Source organism: Malaclemys terrapin, chromosome 1 (genome assembly GCF_027887155.1).
Source record: "Malaclemys terrapin pileata isolate rMalTer1 chromosome 1, rMalTer1.hap1, whole genome shotgun sequence".
Classification (NCBI taxonomy): domain Eukaryota; kingdom Metazoa; phylum Chordata; order Testudines; family Emydidae; genus Malaclemys; species Malaclemys terrapin.
The window spans coordinates 344,151,553-344,171,475 of NC_071505.1; the positions used below are offsets into that span (position 1 = coordinate 344,151,553).

The 19,923-nt window shown below is 51.7% G+C and overlaps 1 protein-coding gene across 5 annotated transcripts in view; it reads right to left on the reverse strand.

The window, feature by feature from the left end:
• Nucleotides 1-250: 250 nt before the first annotated feature.
• Nucleotides 251-19,923, reverse strand: part of ARRB1 (arrestin beta 1) — a 175,653-nt gene continuing 155,980 nt past the window's right edge. For 4 of the 5 annotated variants that reach the window (XM_054015918.1, XM_054015914.1, XM_054015916.1 and 1 more), the window contains 7 exons: nt 18,720-18,792; nt 17,071-17,208; nt 15,943-16,026; nt 13,607-13,630; nt 9,846-9,916; nt 8,952-9,003; nt 251-5,931 (listed from right to left, as the gene is read on the reverse strand). In XM_054015918.1, coding sequence (XP_053871893.1) covers nt 5,820-5,931; nt 8,952-9,003; nt 9,846-9,916; nt 13,607-13,630; nt 15,943-16,026; nt 17,071-17,208; nt 18,720-18,792 — 554 coding nt within the window. In that variant the 3' untranslated portion in view covers nt 251-5,819. The remainder of the gene's footprint in view (nt 5,932-8,951; nt 9,004-9,845; nt 9,917-13,606; nt 13,631-15,942; nt 16,027-17,070; nt 17,209-18,719; nt 18,793-19,923) is intronic. The other variant, XM_054015915.1, reaches the window with a different exon arrangement.

Genomic DNA, 19,923 nt, shown 5'->3' on the forward strand with positions numbered 1-19,923 from the left:
TTTGAGCCACAGGCTCATTGGCAGACATTGCTTAGAGGTAGTCCCAGCACATCAAGTGGCAGTCCCGGGGGGTTTCTGTGACCGAACCCATCACATTCGGAATCACGGAATGGGGTTCTTTCAGCTTTACACCACTGTAACCACATCAGCATTTGCCCCTTAATGGCTTCATCTGCGGCTCCCAGGACACAATACTACATGAACCCAACCACCCTTAAACTACAAAACAAAGCCTCAGACACGGCAGAGCTGTGGTTTCTTCTCTGAGTTTAATAAACTAGAATAATTTATTTGACAGAACACAGAAACGTCACAGATACAGGGGAGAAACCGAAGAAGCAAGTTCTCAATGAACAGTACAAAGTAACCACTTTACAAAAAGTACCACATTGCCCAGTCAGGTTACCTAAAAATAACAACGGTTGGTTTTCTCTCTGTCTCTCTCTAGCGTGCCCGACGTGCGTATATACAGATCGAATGGTCAATGCGCGGTCTCCAAACGTTCATGCTGAATGCAGGTGAGTAATGAATAAGGGCAAAGATCGTTATTGAATAGAACTAACTCATCGGTGAGATCGCTACTGTCTCAATGAGTGTGTTGGGGATGGGACAGAAGGCGCTGTCTGACTATACATGATCTCCTCACCCACCGTTGTCTGGGTTATTTTTTTCTCCCAGAGGATGGATTGTTACTGCTTTCACTGGGTGTAACGCTACAGAGCTAAACGTCCAACTGGCAAGCCTTGAAACGTTGCTGGGCCTAGCCAGAGCCAGGACCACTGGCCAAGCTAGCGAGCACAGCTGGCTGGGAGAGCGCCTGTAACTGGGGTAAATTACCCACTGGCACATGCAGTTGCCCCAAATCCAGCACGTTGTTGGCAGGGAAATTTCACACACCTGGTGGTGGAAGTGACACACTGTTAATGGCCTGATCCAAAGCCCTCTGAAGTCGAGCGGAGTCTGAATGAGGCGCCCATTAGTTTCAATGGACTTTGGCTCAGGCCCAAGGGAATTTTCACTGGGGCACATTAATCCCTGGGGTCACTCCGCTTGGTACAATGCAATTCCACCAGGAATGACTTTAGCCCACACAGCATAATGCTGAGCTGAGTTATGCTGGTGATCTCTGCAGCAGCGCTGTTGGGGGGGTCAATGGTGCTATTCTGGAGCAAATGAGATCAGCAGCTGAGCGGGGTGCTGAGAGCCGTTGAACCAAGCTGTAAATCCTGTACATAATGGAATCCACTTCTAGTCACAGGGTGCTGCCGCACCCCCCAGCACTCCCAGTTCCAGCACCTATGGCCTCCGACCCACTGAGTTTAAGGGAGCCTAAGCTGGTAAAACAAACTTGCCGATGGACCAGAAGAGAGGTGAATAGCTGGGAAAGCAGGTGACAGGCAGCTGTCAAAGTAGCCCCCCGACCTAGACACCATACTGACTCCACCTCTCTTTGGCACGCTGCTCCCTGTCTCAACCACTCATAACTTCCCCATCCCCAGGGCACACATGGCCGCCTCCCCCTCCCTACCCCGTTAGGTATGGCTCTGAGGTGTTGCTCAGCATTTACTAAATGGGAGACTTTTCCTTGGCTGCTCTCCACCCCTCCCCCAAACTAGCGCGTGCCCAAATGAACCGTCGCACAAGGCTGCCGTTACTATACGTGCTTCCCTGCGAGATCTTAGCCAGTGCTGGATTCGAACCAGAGTCAACAGAATGTCCTGAGTGCCACCTGACAGTCAGTGACATTCCCAGCCACTGCCTCCATTCTACAGTCCTCCTGGGCTCTGCCTGTGAGGGAGTGACCACCTGGCAGCAATCAGCCAATGGGTCAGACAACTAGCTCAGGGTCCTGTCTTCACCATTGGTCAGGAACAGATGTTTCCAAGATAGGTGCAAGGAGCTTCCCAGTGGATAGAATATTCTTGCCATAGGGGAAATGTCTTCCTATCCTGCCCCCGCCCACTGCACCAGTTAGTAGTGGGCTAATGCCTGAAGCCTGCAGGTTTTGATCCCTTCTAAAAATATAATTTTTAATCCCCTCTCCTGAAATTGTGGCTGTTGTCACATCTGACTGTCAGATCCTCTTTTAAACCCTACTCTACTCTGTGCCTGGATGTCCTGTGATAGTGAGTTCCACAAGTTTTTCTGTGCTGTGTGTAAGGAATCAGTTATAATCGGGTTCAGTTTCACAGAGTGCCCCCTTGTCCTTGTGTTGTGAAAGGGTAAATAAGAGCAGCTGATTTCCTTTCTCCATCCCATTATTTTGTATGCCTTCCTCATGCCCTCTCTTACTCATCTCCACTCTAAAGAGACCCAGCATTTCAGTCTTTCCTGAGCCCACTCTTCTGGCCTTCAGACAACCCTCCAAACCTGCAAACCTCATCCACAAAAGCAAGACATCAACTCAAAGCAGCACCAGACTTTGCCAGAACAACAGATGTGAAACCTGCAGACATCTCTCCGCTGCTACAATGACCAGCACTCTCCCCAACCTGCCTTTCAAGACACATGGGCCCTACATGTGCCTATCACAACATGTGATGTACATGACCCATTACAGCAAATGCCCCAACAATAACTATGTGGGTGAAACCAGACTGTCGAATGAACTCACACAGCAAAATGATGAGACCAAAACACCCCATCACCACGGCGAACACTTCTCACAACACGATTGCTCTGTTTTGTCTCTCTCACTCCCGCTCCTCAAAGGAAACCTTCACGATGCCTTCAAAAGATGAGCCTAGGAACTTAAACTGAGAACGTTGCTAGACACCAAAAAGCATGGTCCTGGTTTTATGGTGTGTTACAATTTGTAACCTACTAACCAGCCTTTGTCCTTCGATTGCGGAGGTGTTAAATTTCCCACTTCACTGTAACTGGTCTCTGGCAACATGTGTTACCCCCTTATGCTTAACAACCTGACCCAGCTTGCACTGAGCTGTGACCCCCTGAGTACCAGCCCCAGACCTGGAGAAGAGCTCTGTGGAGTTCAAAAGCTTGGCTCTTCCACCCCCATAAAGGCTATTCCCTCACCCAGCTTGTCGCTCTCATATTCTGGGACCAACACAGCCACAACATTGCAAACACCAGTATCAGCAGGCCTCGGGGTACCCAGAATAGGCGTGGAGAATATATCAGGTGGAGTGCACTCACCCTGGGTTCTCTGGGGGTTGACAGGAGAAGATGGGTTCTCATGCGCCCAGAAAATCCCGCATGAATGCAGCTCACCACAAGAGAACTTCATCCCAAGAGGCATCTTTCCTCTAACCCAGCTCTCAAATCATTTAGACAGTTAAATAATCCTCGAGGGCAGAGGAAGAGAGGGGAGCAAAGATGGACCAAATCTAGCCCTGAGGGAAGCCCAAAGAAGTCACTGGAGTTGCACCAGGGATGATTTTTGTCCATTGTGTGGAAAGGAGAGAGAAAATCAGTAGTGGGCAGCAGGAGCTGCAGAACAGGTTCCTTCAGTACAGAGCATGGAGATGGAGGTTGTCTGAGTCCTCAGTCTCCTAACAGGCGTGCGTGCGTGTGTGTGTGTGTGTGTGTGTGTGTGTGATATACATGCAGTCCTGGCACAGAAGATTAAAAACGTTATGGGTTTCCAAGACTCGACGATACTTTGGCTTCAAAATGTTATCTTCAGTCACAGGATCAGCCTTGTCCAATCCCATTGGCCCTGCAAATCAAACACCACTGACCTCTCCAGGATTTTTCTCTCCTGCATTCCTAGGGTCAGGCGTGTGTGCGGCCGTGAAGCTGATGGGGGCCCAAAGCAGAGTTTACCTCCAACAGAATAAATGCAAACACCAAATGTGCAGCTCACCACCCTGTTCCAGCCACTCTGTGGGGACTCGTCGTAGAGGCCAAACCCAGCCAAAACTCATACAGGCCGCAGAGCGTTTTGCCTCGGCATGGCCTCCAGGATTGGTCCCTTACGATTCAAACAACCTCATCCATAGCCTTTATGGAGGAACTAGAAAGGCAAAGCCTAGTAGGCAGTTATCTCCTAATGCCTCACCCTAGGACCATTCCCTTGTTCCCACGATGGAAGGGACTGGGACTAGCATCCTGCCTGTTTCTCTCGTCACGCCTAGGCCCGGAAATTGCCACTCACACCTTCCTCCCTTAACCCGAGGGATCCCAGCGCTTCACAGCCCCCCAGCCACACGCCAGGCCTGTGGGGTACAGAACAGCGTGGGACAGCGCACGGCCTGGTCTACGCACAGCCGTGCGCTCCGGCTGGCGGGAGAGCAGGTGGCTGTGTTCACAGTGAGGCACGTGTGTCCCTGTGTTAACGGATTGAGCAGTCGCCATAGACTATCAGCCTGACTGACTGATTCCTGCCTCCTGCAGCTGGCCCCTCTCGGCTGCCACAGAACCTCTCACTGCCTGGCAGTGTCCAAATGCAGCCGGTCCTGTCCTTAAAGAGCAACAGTGCCACTTTGCCAGGCTGAGGCTGGGCCGGCTGGTGCCCACTGCCTCCCATGCGCCAGCAGACATCAGAACTCACTCGGAACGGCTGCAGCTTGCAATCACGAGCAGCCCAAGTCCATGGCACGGCACGCAAGGGTGCAGAATGGGAGACAGACAGCAGATCCCAGAGCAGCGGTTCCCCAACCCTACGGTCTCCACCCTGGGAGCCAGCACTCTCAGCACGTGTCTGAACTGCTGGTGACTGTCTCTCTCTCCGATGACAGACACAAAAGCCGCTTCTCGTCATCCCTCCTCTAAACACGCCGGACTAGGGGGACAGTGTGTTGCAGAAGAAATTAAGATACTGGGGTTGATCCCCTAGCGGCCCCTTTCTCCTGACTCTGTAGGAGCTGAGTGGAACTGGCAGGGCTCACGTAAGGGGATGCTTCCCCAGGCAGGAACCCTTGTCCAGCACTGCCTGCAGCTAACAGGGGGCTCTGCACAGCCTCCCTGAGTGGCCAGCAGGAGCGCCCTGGCCCAGCCAGTCCTCCACCACTTCCTGCAAGACCCTGTGTGGGGCTAGGATCCTGGTGCGGGTACAGGGGTCAAAGCAGGGCCAGCGTGGGACCCACACTGGGAAGTCTAGTTGCCCTCGAGCGAGGGAGATCCTTGCCATCAGCCAGCAAGATGAGGGACAGGGGCTGGGGACCAGCAGTGCTGAGGTTGGGGCGCGGGCTCTGTGCTAAGGGTCGGCAAGGCTCTCGGCCCAGATGGGCCGTGCACAGATCTGCAGGCTTTGCCAATAGGCTGTGAACCGCAGGGAGGGCGGGTCACAGCCCGGGACTCAGTGTGGTCAGCTGATCGGCGTCACAACTGTTCTCCAGCCAGGGTGTAGCATTGTGCCCACTTCATACACTGTCCCATCTGCAGTGAAAACAATTTGCCTAGAAAATAAACCCCTTTCACACGCGTTGTCCACCCCACCCCTTCCTCCCACCCCCGTAACAAAGATTTGTCTTGTCTGGATTATACAAAATGCATAAAAGATGCAGATCATACGAAAGGGCTGAGAGCAGCTGCTCCAGAGTGAAAACAGAGCCAGGGACTAGAGGGGGACAAATCCTAAGGGGTGCTGAGCGTCGGTGACACCTGCTTGCTGCAACCCCCCTCGGGATCTGGCCCACCACCCTGTGTTCATTCTCGAGACAGCTGACGAGACTTCAGCCTAGGTAGCTAGATGCATGGTGATAAATATGGCACAGCTGTAAGGTTATAATTGCCGTCACCAGCTGGGTGATCCATAGGCTCCCGGTACATGTAGAAAAAAAAAATCATACAAAATATAAGAAGCCTAATGCAGAGGTGTTACTGGAAACAAACAAAACTGGTTAAAAGAATCCCGTTTATCTGTCGTTCAGCTGCGGCGAGTTTGTCCCCTCCTCATCTTCCTCCTTGTCGTCTTTCATGCCCTTCAGTCTCTGTCGGGCGAAGTCTTCAAACACAATGTCGTCGTCACTGGCAGAAGACACAAGGAGAAGGTTACAGTGGAACGGGTGGGAGGCAACGGCATCCCCTGGTGCCCGTGCTAGGACCTTGCTTCACCACTAGGGGCAGGTAGGCGGGCTCTGGCCTCACCTGATCATGCAGGTTGGGAAGGCTCGTTTGGTCTCTGCTGTTATTGGGTTCGCTGTGGGGAAAAAGGGACCAAGGGAGCGGCAAGCAGAAGCAGCCACTGAGAAATGAGTGCCAGAGGGAGCAGAGAGGGGGAGACGCAGTATATATAGGGTATCCTGTATGGGGATCCTATCCTCACAACAGCAGAAACTCCCCTTGAGCTAAAGAAACATCTAGTCACAGTGATGTTTTGTAAGGGGTGGGGAGTGGGGATCAGATGTCAGTTACAGGGGCAAAGGGTTTGAAAGGCGCCTTCTGCCATGATCAGAACCTCAGAGGCCGTCGCTGCTCAGTACAGGCTCTGCGAGGGCCGGGCCTGCCAGGCACCAAGTGAGACATCACAGCTGGAAACAACCTCACGCCATCGTATCGTGCAAGGGACCAGGACCTGAGAGCGGGGTTGACATCAAAGCCACAAACAGAGGTCTAGTCATCTCTTGGTTCTCCCAGCGAGCCCGGAGTGATTTTTAGTGGGGGTGTTACTCTAGGCACAGCAGGAGGAGATATTGGCACCAGCCAACTAACCATGGTCTGAACCCGCAGTGTCTGAGTTTCAAATACCTCCCAAAGTTTGGAGTTGTTTGGGCCCAGGGTTTTGATCTCTGCTCCCAGATCACCCTCTAAACCTGTTTAATCCTCTGGGCTTTTTTTACCCTCATAACCAAGGGCTGAAGAGGAATGAAGGGTCTTTTACATGCGTGGCATGTAGAGAGGTCCTAGGGGCGAAGGAATATGGGTGATGCAAGATGGCGCTTGCTATAAAAATAATCAGGGCTGAGTTGCTAGGCAGAGCGTTAGCTTTCCTCGTGTTAGGCAGATTAAGCCTGTTTAAAGGGGGTTGTTTTTGTGTTAACACACACAAATCGATCGAGCTGGCGGCATCCGCTCTCTGCAGCCGCTGCGAGAGGATGTGTCCGAGACAGGCGGACGCAAACCACTGACTGACGCAGATGGGTACAGAATCTAAACGGGGGAATTGTGCATCACACCCTAGCTCAGAAGGTGCACTGGACACCCAAGACCAGGGGACACCTGGATGATGCGGTGGTCCTCCTTCCAGCTCTACTGTATTGCTTGGTCTTAGGGAAGCATTAGCATAGTAGGGGTTTATAGTGACATTGAGCACAGCGTACAAGATGTACGTCCTTTGGTTAAAAAGCCCATCAGCCTTTGGGGAATAAAGGTACTTCCAGTGAATTGTCGACTCAAAGCCTTACTGCTGGAACCGGATCCCAAAATTCCAGCGGGGTCGGGGGGTCCAAGTACCGGAACAGGGGTGGATAGAAGCAAATCCCTACGGAGTGACGCAGACTCGGTATCATCAATACAGCTGCTTTGGCTTCCAAGCTACCAATTTGCTAGATAGGGTGGAAGGGACGTGGAATATGCAATAAGGCACAGGGAAGGCAGAAAGAACTAGGAAGCGTTTCCAGCAGACAGGTACCAGACACATTCTGATGAACAGAGCCCTGAATTTCCATTCCGCATGGAGAATTTACCAGCTCACGACACAGCTGGGACACGGCTTTGATCTAATCCCCAAATTAAACACATTTTCACTCTGAGGCAGGCAGCACAGTGGAATTCTGTTAAAAGGAGTGCTGGGGGCAACGAGCTCCCTGGATCGCATTGTACGGAGAAGCCAGATTTCCACAGTGCCATGACTGGGTTTCTAACAGGCATCTTCGTACCAAGGCAGCTCAGCCAGATTATTACACACTCTATAATTCTCTCTAACATTCAGTACTGGAGATTTGGGGGGGGGGGCCTCAGAAAGGCGCAATAGCCTTTCTCGACTTGGACAACATCACAGAAAACCATTTCCACTCTGACCCTGTCAGCCCAAATCCCCACTCATATTTATAGGCAAGGGGTAAACGCGTTAGGATCCAGGGACTATGGAGTTTGGAAATCTGGCTGGCACTCAGGGTGGCCACCCACAGGCACCCATGGGTGGGATTTTCCAAAGCCTCTAAATTTTAGGAGCTTTTCAAATCCCAGCAACCATATTTCAGCACCTCAATTAGAAGCCTGGTTTTCAGAAGTGCTCTATGATGCCCTGCAGCCCAAAATCTCAATCAACCACTGATCTGCCCCCCCCCCTCCCCCGGCCGCCCATTTCTAGGCCCAACTTGAAAACCCGAAGGCCTGGTTTTCAGCAGCACCAAGTGCCCATGTCTCCCACTGAAGGCAACAAGAGCGGCATGTGCCTCTCTGAGGAGCCAGGGGCTTGGTGGTGCCACGTCACGTTACATCAAAATTTGAGGCACCCAAAATCAGTGGCCACTTCTGAAAATTTGTCCGTTAGCGCCTGACTGGTGCCTGGGGGGCCTGCGACAGCAGGGGCTGGACTCTGTGAAGTCCATGAGAGCTGTTGTAGATGCTCCGCCCCTCTGAAAAATCAGGCCACCCTTAACATTAGGTGACTAAATATGGATTTGGCTTTAGGCACCCAAGGGTGGCCTATGATTTGATCCATAGAACTTAACGTCTCCCACCAGCGACACTCACTAAAACCAGATTCCACTGTGTGAACTCCGGCTGTGACAACACAATAACATGGATGCAACAGAGCAAAATACAACTCAGAGACAGAGAAGGTGGTTTCTTACTGTGCTTTTCCTGTTGCAAAATACATGCAAGATGGTTATCATGCCAAAAAGAAAGAAAAGAAACCCCATGCATTAAAGGTTACGTGCACAAGTTAATCATTGACTGTTACATGGAAATGATATTGACCGAATTACGTCTAGATGAGTTAGCTGGTTACTGAGTTACATGCAAATGAGTTGATCACTGATTGAGTTCATATGCAAATGTTTCAACATTCCCATATAGGCCCTGGGATGATTTTAGCTTACTTTGTATCAAGTTCTATGAGATTTGTATCTATGGGAGCTTCATTCTCTGGAACTAAACACAGGGAATTATTGCACATGGTTAGTTACTTGACAAAATAATAAATAACCGTTACACAGCTTCTTTCATCCCACAGCACCACAAGCTCTGGGCACAATCCTGCCATCCTTGCTTGCACAAAACTCCTTTTGGAAATCAATGGGAATGGGATTTGGCCTCAAATGCACCAGACCAGGACTGAAATGCAGCCATCTCTGGGGTGGAGAGTGGCAATCAACCCATACATGGCCTGAGATAATACTTAGTCCTGCCATGAGTGCAGGGGATTGGACTAGCTGACTTCTCAAGGTCCCTTCCAGACCTATGGATTCTGTGGCAGCACTGGGGAGAGGATACTTTAGCCATAACGCTGGAATCAACACCCCGACTCATGTAACGAGACCCGTGGATCTTTACCACCCACATGGAGCAGCCAGCTAGTTCTTCTATGGCAAGCCACATGGAGGTCAATGTATCTGCCTCACGAGGATGAAGGGCCTGGACCACCTCTACTGCACCATTTACACAGGCAAAGGGGCATTTGCAACTGTGTCACCGCACATGCAACGTGGTCTCTAGGCGAGTCCAGGATCTGCAGGACCAGCAGGAGCCCACACACTGTGGGACTTTCAGCTGCTACTAATCTGACACCTCCCCACCCCCGAGTATTCTGCTTGTGAGTGTTTACGCAGACTCCTTTTCGAACACAAGAGGTGTCTGAAACCTCAATTCCGGCACAGGCCAGTTCTGTCGCTAACAAACCCACCCAACCAGCGACACCCCGCCCACCAGGCTTGGTTCAGACCAGCAGAGCAAGTCCCGAAGCCAAGAGGGGACTAGAAAAGGGGTAAACTCACCATCCCGGTGCAAGGGCTCTTCCTTGGGCTTGGGGTGCATCAGTGTGAACGGCAGCTCCACAGCAACATCACTGAAACAGACCCGGAGACCCGGATGAGAAGCGATGGATTAGGGCAACCAGGCCTGCGGGGGGTTTGATAGCTGGCTCCAGAATGACACTGCAGCTATTTTAATTAAATACTCTCCTGCCCTGGGAAGAGCCTGATTCCTGCCCCCAACTGACCTTCTGCCATTGACGCCCAGTGCAGGCTCCGGATAGACTCTGAGCATTGCAGTGTGTCTACATGACACTGCTGCCTAGAGATGACTTTGAAAGCAGCTCTCTAGCGCCACCTGCTGGCGGATTTGAGTATTTTGGTGGCCCTAACAGATTGAAGTGTTTTTCCAATTGCAAAAGAAGCATGTCGTCTGGAGTGGAGGCCAGATTCTGCTCTCTGTGACATCAGTGTAAATCCCGCGCACTTTGAACCTGGATTTATAGTCGCCATTTCGATTCTCCTCTCACACCCGTGTTTCACTAGGAGGGTGATGAAGCACTGGAATGGGTTACCTAGGGAGGTGGTGGACTCTCCTTCCTTAGAGGTTTTTAAGGCCCAGCTTGACAAAGCCCTGGCTGGGATGATTTAGTTGGGATTGGTCCTGCTTTGAGTAGGGGGTGGACTAGATACCTCCTGAGGTCCCTTCCAGCCCTGATAGTCTATGATTCTAAGGCAGGTGGGACTCCATTGAAGTCAGTGGAGCACCTATCACTGTAGTAGCTACGCTCCGGGCGACACTAAGCCACGTGCTGACACGTGGACACTGAAGTCAATGGAGTCTCAAAGAGTAAAGTTGGAGCTAATGAGCCCAGCATTATACCCCTGCAATGAAAGTGTCTCCTCACTACCCTTCCTCTAGCAGGCTCCGTTGCCTTGTCTGTTATAACAGCCTGAGAGCCCTACGCCTGGACTCGAATTGCCAGTCATCTCCCTAGAAGCATGTGGGGAGAGACTCGGAAAGCTGAGCTCTGCAGTTCTACTTAAGGAACTTCTGCATTTGGCTAGAGTCAGAGAAGCTCCCTGCAGCCAGTTTACTCTGAGATTAGCTGCCGGGCTGCTGCCCCTCTAGACCCTGTGAAAACAAGGATGGCTCAGTCAGCCTGGTTTTCAGTGCTGGTGCAAGGAGCTGGCCTTGCCGACTGACATATGGCTTAGCCACAGCATAAATATGGGATCAGCAGAGCCTGGGCGGGTTTCCCCCACACTGCCCACCTCTACGAGTGAGAGGGGAGATCAGGCTCAAGGACCCAGTCAATCCGTGGCCTCTCCACCAAAGGCTGCCAACAATGAGCCAAATGTGAGAACAGCTTTGTGGCTACCTGTCTCTGATGGAGTGGACTGAGGCCACCTGCTGCCTACCCCTGGCCAACGCGCAGCTGTCAGGTGGTAGCAGCTCTTGACCACTGCTAAATCTGAATTGGCAGCCACAAGACGCCAGGTGCTCTCTCTGTTACCAACCCGAGCAGCCGTCCATTCCCCATCATGAAACAACAGGAGAGAAGCCGGTTTCAATGGTGGAGAGGGAGATTGTCTGAGAAGGGGACATAATTCAAACCCTCCATCTCAGAAACACGTCCAGCGCGTAGTTACACGCATGCGTTGCAGCTGGGCTACCTAGAGTGCCTCTCGTTGCAGCATTGAGCCGCTGAGCCATACCCTGAGGCATGAGCACAGTGATCACGGGCTACTGAGCGAGGTGGAAAAATCATATATACACTGACAGGCAGCGATCAGTCATGGCACACGTCAGCCCAGGCAGTCGGTCTGCGCTCAGCCTGGGAACATGTTTCTGGCAGCTTACCCAGCAGGAGGGAAACGCCGGCTTTAGTTGTGATTCCTGTCTCTCATTTAAAGGACGCTGGGTCCAGGCATGCTGTAGATGGCACAAAGCTCCCCTCACTGCCCTACGTAGTGTGTGTGAGGCAGAGTTTAATAAGTGATAAAGCCATCATGCTGCGTGACATACACATTTCTGATTGGAAAGACTCGATTCATGCCCTTGCATGGTCCCCATAATTAGCACCAGTTATTCTCTGCCTCAGTAAAGCCGATTCCTCCCAGCACAGGTACACAAGTCAGGGCATGCGGAACGTGCAATGTACCAGACCAGGCCGCGATTGACAGGGAGGCCAGGAAAGGAGGACAGAGAAAAGGATGCAACAGGAAGGCTGCACAAAACTTCTAGTTCTGCGCTGCACTGACAAGCTCTGCAGTTTAGCCTTTGGATGTCTGGGACATTTGCAAAATGCACTCTAATTAGTTGCAAATTAAACAACCAGCTGGAAAACATCTTCCTCCAGCCTTAGGTAGAGAGACGACTTGGAAGACATGGCTTGGGATGAAAGGGAATTCCAGCCTCGCCGGCTGACCAGCATTTGTTTATTCTCACTGAAATATCGGTTTCCATTCTTGGTGGCTCAGCACCACTGAGCTGGCAGAAGATCAGTTCCACTTGGCTCCCTCCCTCTTCTCCTTTCACCTCCCTTCCCTGGGCTCCAGACAGCTTTGTGGTTCGTCACTTGCTGAGACCGACTCTGTGGAAAGACTTTCATGCCACAGCAGCAGCAAATCTTTCTTGGGGGCCTATTGGTAGAGAACAATTTATTGGATAAATCCCGCCCTGCTCACAGAGTCTCCACTGCCGCGATAGCACTTTTGTGAAGATGCTACTACCCCCATGGGAGAGTTTCTCCCATCGGCCAGTCAGTCCATCTCCACAAGAGGCGGTGGGTATGTTGACAGAAGAAGCTCTCCCTTCGCCAGCGCTGTCTACACGAGGGGGTAGGTCGCTGGAACTGCGTCGCTCAGGGCTGTGGGTTTTTCACACCCTGAGCGACGTCGTTTTACCGATGTACGTTTGTAGAGCAGACCTGGCCAGAGACGTACTGTTTTTAAATGAGAGAAACAAGGCAGGTGAGGTAATATTTTTTACTGGACCAACGCCTGTCGGTGAAAGAGACAAGCTTTTTACACAAAGCTCTGAGGCGCTCGGAAGCTGGTCTCTTTCACCAAGAGAAGTTTGTCCAATAAAAGTAATTGCTCACCCATCCAGTGTCTCTCATCTCCTGGGACTTTCAGTGGAGCTGCAGCACCACTGAAAACAACAATGGAGGAGAGATTTTAAATGACAGCAGAGATGCTGAGGAACAAGACAGCAGCTCAGAGACCTGCTGGTTTGCCACACGAGCACATAGCGAGTGTCTCCGAGCTCTTCCCCTCCCTCACTCAGAGCCAACCTGCCCTGGGCCAGCAGGAGAATGCTGGGAGCCACCCCGACTCGCCTCACTCTGCAACCCCTAGGCACGGCTGCTGCCGGCGCAGAGCATCGAACAGCACCTGGGTGACAAACACAACACGTCCCAACTGGTAAATTAAATTCTTACAACCATCCTACAGTTATATAGCCAATGGCCCTGAACCAACAGAGGGCAGCACCTTCCCAGTCTAGGGATTGATAAAGGCAGCAAATAAGGAATTGAATGAATGGTTTATCTGCAGAGTTTGTCATCTTCCTCCAGCTGGGAAGCCGGGAAGACATGCCGGGGTTTGGGTGGAGAAGGAATAGAAGGAAAAAGCAAAGACGAAGTGGGCGAATGAAAAGCTGGCGAGGGGTGACCAGGAGGAGGAGAACCACGGAGGGGTCTGAAATATCACGAATGAAAAAGCTGGGCGGCTGGCGTCCGCATGGCACCGCCAGAGCGGGCAGAGCTGGAAAGCGTTACCTGGATGCAAGATCTCCCAGCAGGCTGGCACAGGTCAAAGGAGACAAGAGGATTAGTCACCAATTTAGAAAAAGAAAAAGCACAGGCAGCCCACAGGTCTGAACGCAGGAACAAGGCCCGAGATCAACTCCCGGCTCCACAGCCCCTGGCTTGAGCACATCACCCTGAGCTACATGTGAACGTGGGTGTCTAGCCCAGGTCCTGCTGGGGTCCCACATTACACCACTCTCAAGCGGGCCTCTCTGACATGTGCCGCTTCCTGCCGTGTCTGTGGGAACCAGCAGAGCAGTTTATGGGGTGCTCCAGGGCCCGAGGAGGAACTGGGGGAGTGGGGGCTAGAGACAGGACATAACAACCGGCTTTCCCCACCAGGCAGCTGGCAGCATCATAGAAATGCAGGACTGGAAAGGACCTCGAGAGGTCACCTAGACCAGCCCCCTGCACCTGCCCATCAAAGGCTCCTGACCTGTGACTTGCCAGGACCCGCAAGCAGGATGTCAGCAGATAACGTCAGGGGAAGGGTGCACAACAGATAAGTGAGGCCTCCCCCCTACAAGCCGAGATACCTCATGCCCCTACCTGGGAAGGAGCCATCGCCCTGGGATCTCACCTGAGTTGGCCCCTCCCGGTCAGGTCCCTCCCCACAGGTGGGAAGGGATGGATTTGGGACAGAGATGACGGATGTCCGTCTCCGACACTAGGGCTGTGAATCTGAGCATTCAGCCTGGCACGGAGACAGAGGTTCCATTCTATGCATCCGATGAAGTGGGCTGTAACCCATGAAAGCTTATGCTCTAATAAATGTGTTAGTCTCTAAGGTGCCACAAGTCCTCCTGCTCTTTTTACAAGTCCCAGAATGCCTCAGATTCTTCACCACAACACAGCAGGCCTGCGCTGAGCCTCTAGCCTGCCTTTAAGGAGCCTGCACCAAACCCTCTTCCACTGACATATCTGAAAAAATCATTACAGTCCTCACCCCTTCCCCCGGCCCTCCCACTCGGAGCGACTGACAGGAGCTTTCACCCGGTGGGCGAAGTGACTGGCTAACCGATGCCTCTCTGTAGGCTGGCTAGCAGGAAGTACTAAGACTGCATGAAGCTTTTGCCATGTGCCACTCCCTGCCAGCAAAGTTTGCTGGCAAAGCTAAGTCTTCTTGCCCGGTGGCAGGATGTTTTGGGGCTTTGCCAGTCTAGGCTGCAGAATGCTTAACTCAGCCGTAAACAAAATCTCCTGCCTCCAAAACCTTCTTCCCAGCTGCAGTCAGTGTCAAGGGGGTCATTGTCCCCTGACTCAATTCAAGGCTCAGCCAAACAGCAGCAGCAGAGCGCACACACCAAACTGAGGGAAGAGGAGTTGTTGACGAGAAATTGGGACTCTTAGTTTCCATATCTGGCTCTGCCATTGATTCACTGCGTGGCCCTGGGCAAGCTGCTCAGAGGAGTGTTGGGAGAATTAACCAGTGCTTGTAAAGTGCTTTGAGATCCGCAGAGGAAAGGCACTGAGGGTTTGAGCCAAAGCTCACCAAAGTCACTAGGAGCAAACACTGCCACCCATTCAGCATTCACCTGCACTAGAGCTGGAGCTGCTCCAGCCAGGAGAGTGAGGTTTAGAGCAACACAAGCACAAATGAAGGGACCGTACACTCAGAGCATGTATTGGGCGGCCATGCAAAGAGTTAACCAGCACATGCTGTTGGGCCAAAGCAAGAAGCTGATAGCCCAGCCCTGTGAACATTATCCCGATTCAGGGCCAGACAAAAGAAGATTCAACAAACCCTCAATCTAAAAAACACTGCAAAAGTTTCTTCCTTTGTGAGTGTTTGAAAGCTCCTTGCAGCGTCTTTCTCAAACTTCGGGGGCATGGTCATGTGCGGGAGGGCGTGGTCATGTGCTGGAAGGCGTGCCCATGGGGACGTGGTCATGTGCTGGAGGGCGTGCCCATGGGGCGTGGCCATGTGCTGGAGAGTGTGGTCATGGGGGCATGGCCATGTGCTGTAGGGCGTGGTCATGGGGGCATGGCCATGTGCTGTAGGGCGTGGTCATGGGGCGTGGCCATGTGCTGGAGGGCGTGCCCATGGGGCGTGCCCATGTGCTGGAGAGTGTGGCCATGGGGGAGTGGCCATGTGCTGTAGGGCGTGGTCATGGGGCGTGGCCATGTGCTGGAGGGCGTGGTCATGGGAGTGTGGCCATATGCTGGAGGGCGTGGTCTATGAGGGTAGAGATTTAAGTGACTGGATAAATTTGCATCGAGTCACCCTTGCCTTCGTTTGGGGCAGAGGAAAGGCTGGTTTCATTTTTCTTGGCTGTGATTGGCTGCAGAAGTAAGAAGATACTCACCCTCCCCGAGACACCACCAGCTTCACTTTCACTTTATATGAGACAATAATTCCCAGGATCTCCTTATTGGCTCCATCTCTTAGTCTAGAAGCAAGGACAGATGAGGGATTTGTAAGGAAACAACTGCCAGGAATTTCTATTAGAACCGGGTGAAAATAGTAGCTCCCCTTCCCCGCAAAGTACCCCAAACACAGACTCACAATACCGGGCCGTCTCCCAACTCCCCGAACCTCACCACATTTTTGCAAAATGGCAGTTTCCCCAGGGAATCAGGTGACATTTTCAAATTTCACATATTTAAAAGGGAAAAGTGACTAACTGGGAAGGGATGTCAAATTTGGAAAATTACACCCTTTTCACCCGCAACAAATAGGTGAAGTGAAAATCAGCCAAACAGTTTTGGGAGTGAAAATGGGCTCCTCGCTCTAAAAAGCCCAGAGGCTCTCTCAGGCTCTCCTCTGATAGCCTGATGGATGGAGAGAGACACGCACAAAGGAAAATCAACAGAAAGTGAAAGCCAGGGGGGTTAGGCACCTAAATCCCTTTGTGAATCCCACCCAGAGTGACTAGCTAAGGACTTTGGCTGAAGTTTTCAAACCTGGGTGCGCAGGCTCCTCAATCCATGGTGGGAACCTAGAGTGGCATTTTTGGGGGTCTACCTTTAAGCAGCCAGGTGTGAAAGTTTTGGCCATCATCTTTTTAGAATCCCAGAAATTAGCAATAGAAAGCGCTACCATTAGGTCTCTCGTGCCATCCCTTGAAAGGCAGGCAGTACAGTACTGCCCCCTATAGGGTATCCTTCAAGGCCCTAGCTAGGGCACTTTTAAATGTCTCCCTTCTACGACATCTGATCCTGATACCAACACTGAGGTTCCAACCCCGATGCAGCAAAGCACTTGAGCACATGTTTAAGCCCACAAGTAGCCCCACTGAAGCCAACTGGTATTGACATCAACTAGACTACTCATGTACTTAGAGTTAAGGCCAAGTGCTCTGCAGGACTGGGGCCTTGGCTGGTGTTTGTAGCACAGGGATTCTTCATGACAGTCATTCTTTAGGTGACCCATCCACATTGCTGGGAGAAACAAACCACTCAGACATGCAGGGCAGGGAGGAAGGAGCTCTCACAACGTGCTGGAAGCCAGATTGGTGTCTTCATGTTTAAGCTTCCCGTCCAGGGCCAGGCCCCGCTTCTCCCGGTTGTTGGCGAGAAAGGGGGTCAGCGTGTAGACTTTGCAGAACGTCGAACTCGGAGCCACCACGTCACTGAGGACAACAACGTGGGAGAATGAAACTGATGTAAGTTATGGGACCGAACCAAGAGCCGCACTCCCCATCAGGGCCCAGAGCTCCCATCTCTGTAGGAGAAAGGAAAACATCTGAAGCACAATGCAATGGCAAATCCCACTGGGGATCATGTGAATGCCTGACACCATCATGGTGGTTCCTGTCGTGGAGCTGGAAAGTGGCTTCCTCTCTGTGACACAGAGAAATCCTAATGCAAGAACTACCTGTGGGGCTCTGAACACGCCCACCTCACTCGTCACAGGACAATCTCAAAATATGGTGTTCGCTGCACATTCCTGACAACACCCGAAAGCCTAAATTCATCTATGACCCCCCCATCTCTCAGGAGAACTCGGAGCAAGTTGCCAGCCAACCAAGAGAGTTCAGGCAGGAGCCATGGAACGCTCAGTGGTTTTGATTGCGTTTCACTCTGAGTTTTGAGATGTGATCAAAAGCCAGGCTGAACAAGGCTGCCATGGCCCCAAGCAGAGCAGAATTGCTCTGTTGTGTGCAGCACCGACGCTGCGTTACAACATTTGCAGCTTTCCACGGCGACGAAGAGTCATCACATATTGATGCCACCTCCCCCGGGGTGACGGAATATCACAGCGCTGAGCTGTGTCATGACATGGCGATGCAACAGCACTATATGCATCCAGTGCTATTAAAGGGATGTTCAAAAAATACCATTGTGGGGCCTCCTTGTTTGTTGTCTCAAGGACTCCAGATCACAAGTCAAGAGATATTTCTCCACCAAACTCAGCCTGGGCCCTACAAGCCAAGCTGGGGTCTTTATACACCCGCAACAATAAAGATCCTGGACTCAGAACATGGCCGACTGGAGTGAAAAGCATTAAAGCCATGGCAGGTCAGCGGGCCCAAGTTCAGAGGGGGTTAGCGGAAAAGAAACGGTACCAACATTTCCTTTTAAACAAAACCAAAAAGCAAAAGAACAGCGGATCCCTTTCCATCCCATCCCATCACTCCACTTACCCAGTCAAAGTTCTTCCTATGCCTCATAACAGGCCTTCCTCCCCAGCCCCACAGCTCTGACTCCCTAGCTGGGAGGAAGCCAGAGGATTTATAGAGGGCTTCCTGACCCAGAACCCTTTGCGCTAAAGAGAAATCCCGCCTGTCTCTCTGGTTGATTGGCAGTTTGTCTAGCCAATCAGTTCTTTCCCTCCTGGTTCCAGAGGGGCTTCACCCCATCACATAAGCCTTATTTAAGTAAGTAAACTCAGCTGCTCTGACTCTGGCGCACACACGGGGGGCAGGGCTGTGAGTCAGAAGAGACCAGTTTTGCATAATCCTGGAGATCGGTTCTTTAATGGTCCTCGATCTTGTAGGAAGCAGACGAGAGCCATAAAAATCCGAGCTCTCCTGCTAAGCCTGGGCTCGGTGGGGAGCCCTAGCGCGGCGAGATGTGGCCTGGTCTCTGGAGACGAGCCACAGCCATGATACCACCAAAGGAAGCGAATGGGCATACTCACTCCGCCTCTTCCACAGCCACGGGGCACTTGTACTGAGCAGTGTTGAATAGGCAGATGTCCGCGTACTGGCGCACTGGGGATGAGAGACAGACAGACAGGGAAGGCCAAGGTTAGCGTGTGCTTCAGTGCAGCAGGCGTGAGAGCACCGGCCAGCCTGTGCCGTGTTGTTGGGCAGTCAGGGACACGTGGTGGCACCACAGGCAGCGGCGGCTGGTCTCAGCACCACTTCTGGGGATAGTGAGACATAAGGGATCAACACCCTCCAGCCCCCACCCCATTCCTGGTACCGCAGCCCAGCAGTGATACGGGAGAATGGGGACAGGAATAGACACCCGGACATTTAGTCCATAATATACAGAGTTTAAGGCCAGAAGGTACTTTTAGATCCTCTAGTCTGCCCTCCTGTCTATCACACGCCATTACACTTTACCCAGTTACCTCCCTACTGAGCCCGGTAACTTGTGTTTGAGCAAAGTTAAACTTGTGTTTGGCAAAGGCACGTCTCCCAGAAAGGCAGCCAGTCTGGATCTGAACACATCAAGAGATGGAGAATCCACCACGTCCCTTGGGAGCTGGTTTCAGTGGCTAATCACCTGCACTGTTAAACATTTGAGTCTTATTTCTAATTTGAATGCGTCTGGATTCAGCCTCCAGCCTCTGGTTCTTGGTCTGCCTTCGTCAGCTAGATCAGTGGTTCTCAAACTTTTTGTATTGGCGACCCCTGTCAGACAGCAAGCCTCTTAGGGCGACCCCCCCCTTATAAATTAAAAACAACAGTTTTTATATTTAACACTATTTTAAATGCTAAATTTATAATCCTATTGTTTAAAAAGAATTGACCTTTTCTCACCGCTTTGAAATTACGACTAAAACACATTTTTATCGAATTATCGTTATAAGCAGAAAAGTTCTCTCTTTAATAGTTACTGTTTAATACTGGGGGGGGAGGACACGTGAAGAAACTTTGTCAATATCACTTTTCACAACAGATTTAGCCCCCCATTGCCCCCCTTCCTGCTGTGCTGGGCAGCAGCAGTGCAGAAGTAAGGGGGGCAATGGGGCACCAAGTCTGCTGTGGACTGTTATAGTTGTATGTTTGTTAATATCACTTTTCACAGCAGACTTGCTAGCTAGCTGGGAGGCGGTGGAAAGTGATATTAACAAATATACAGAGATGACTTTTCACAGCAGGCTTATTAGCTAG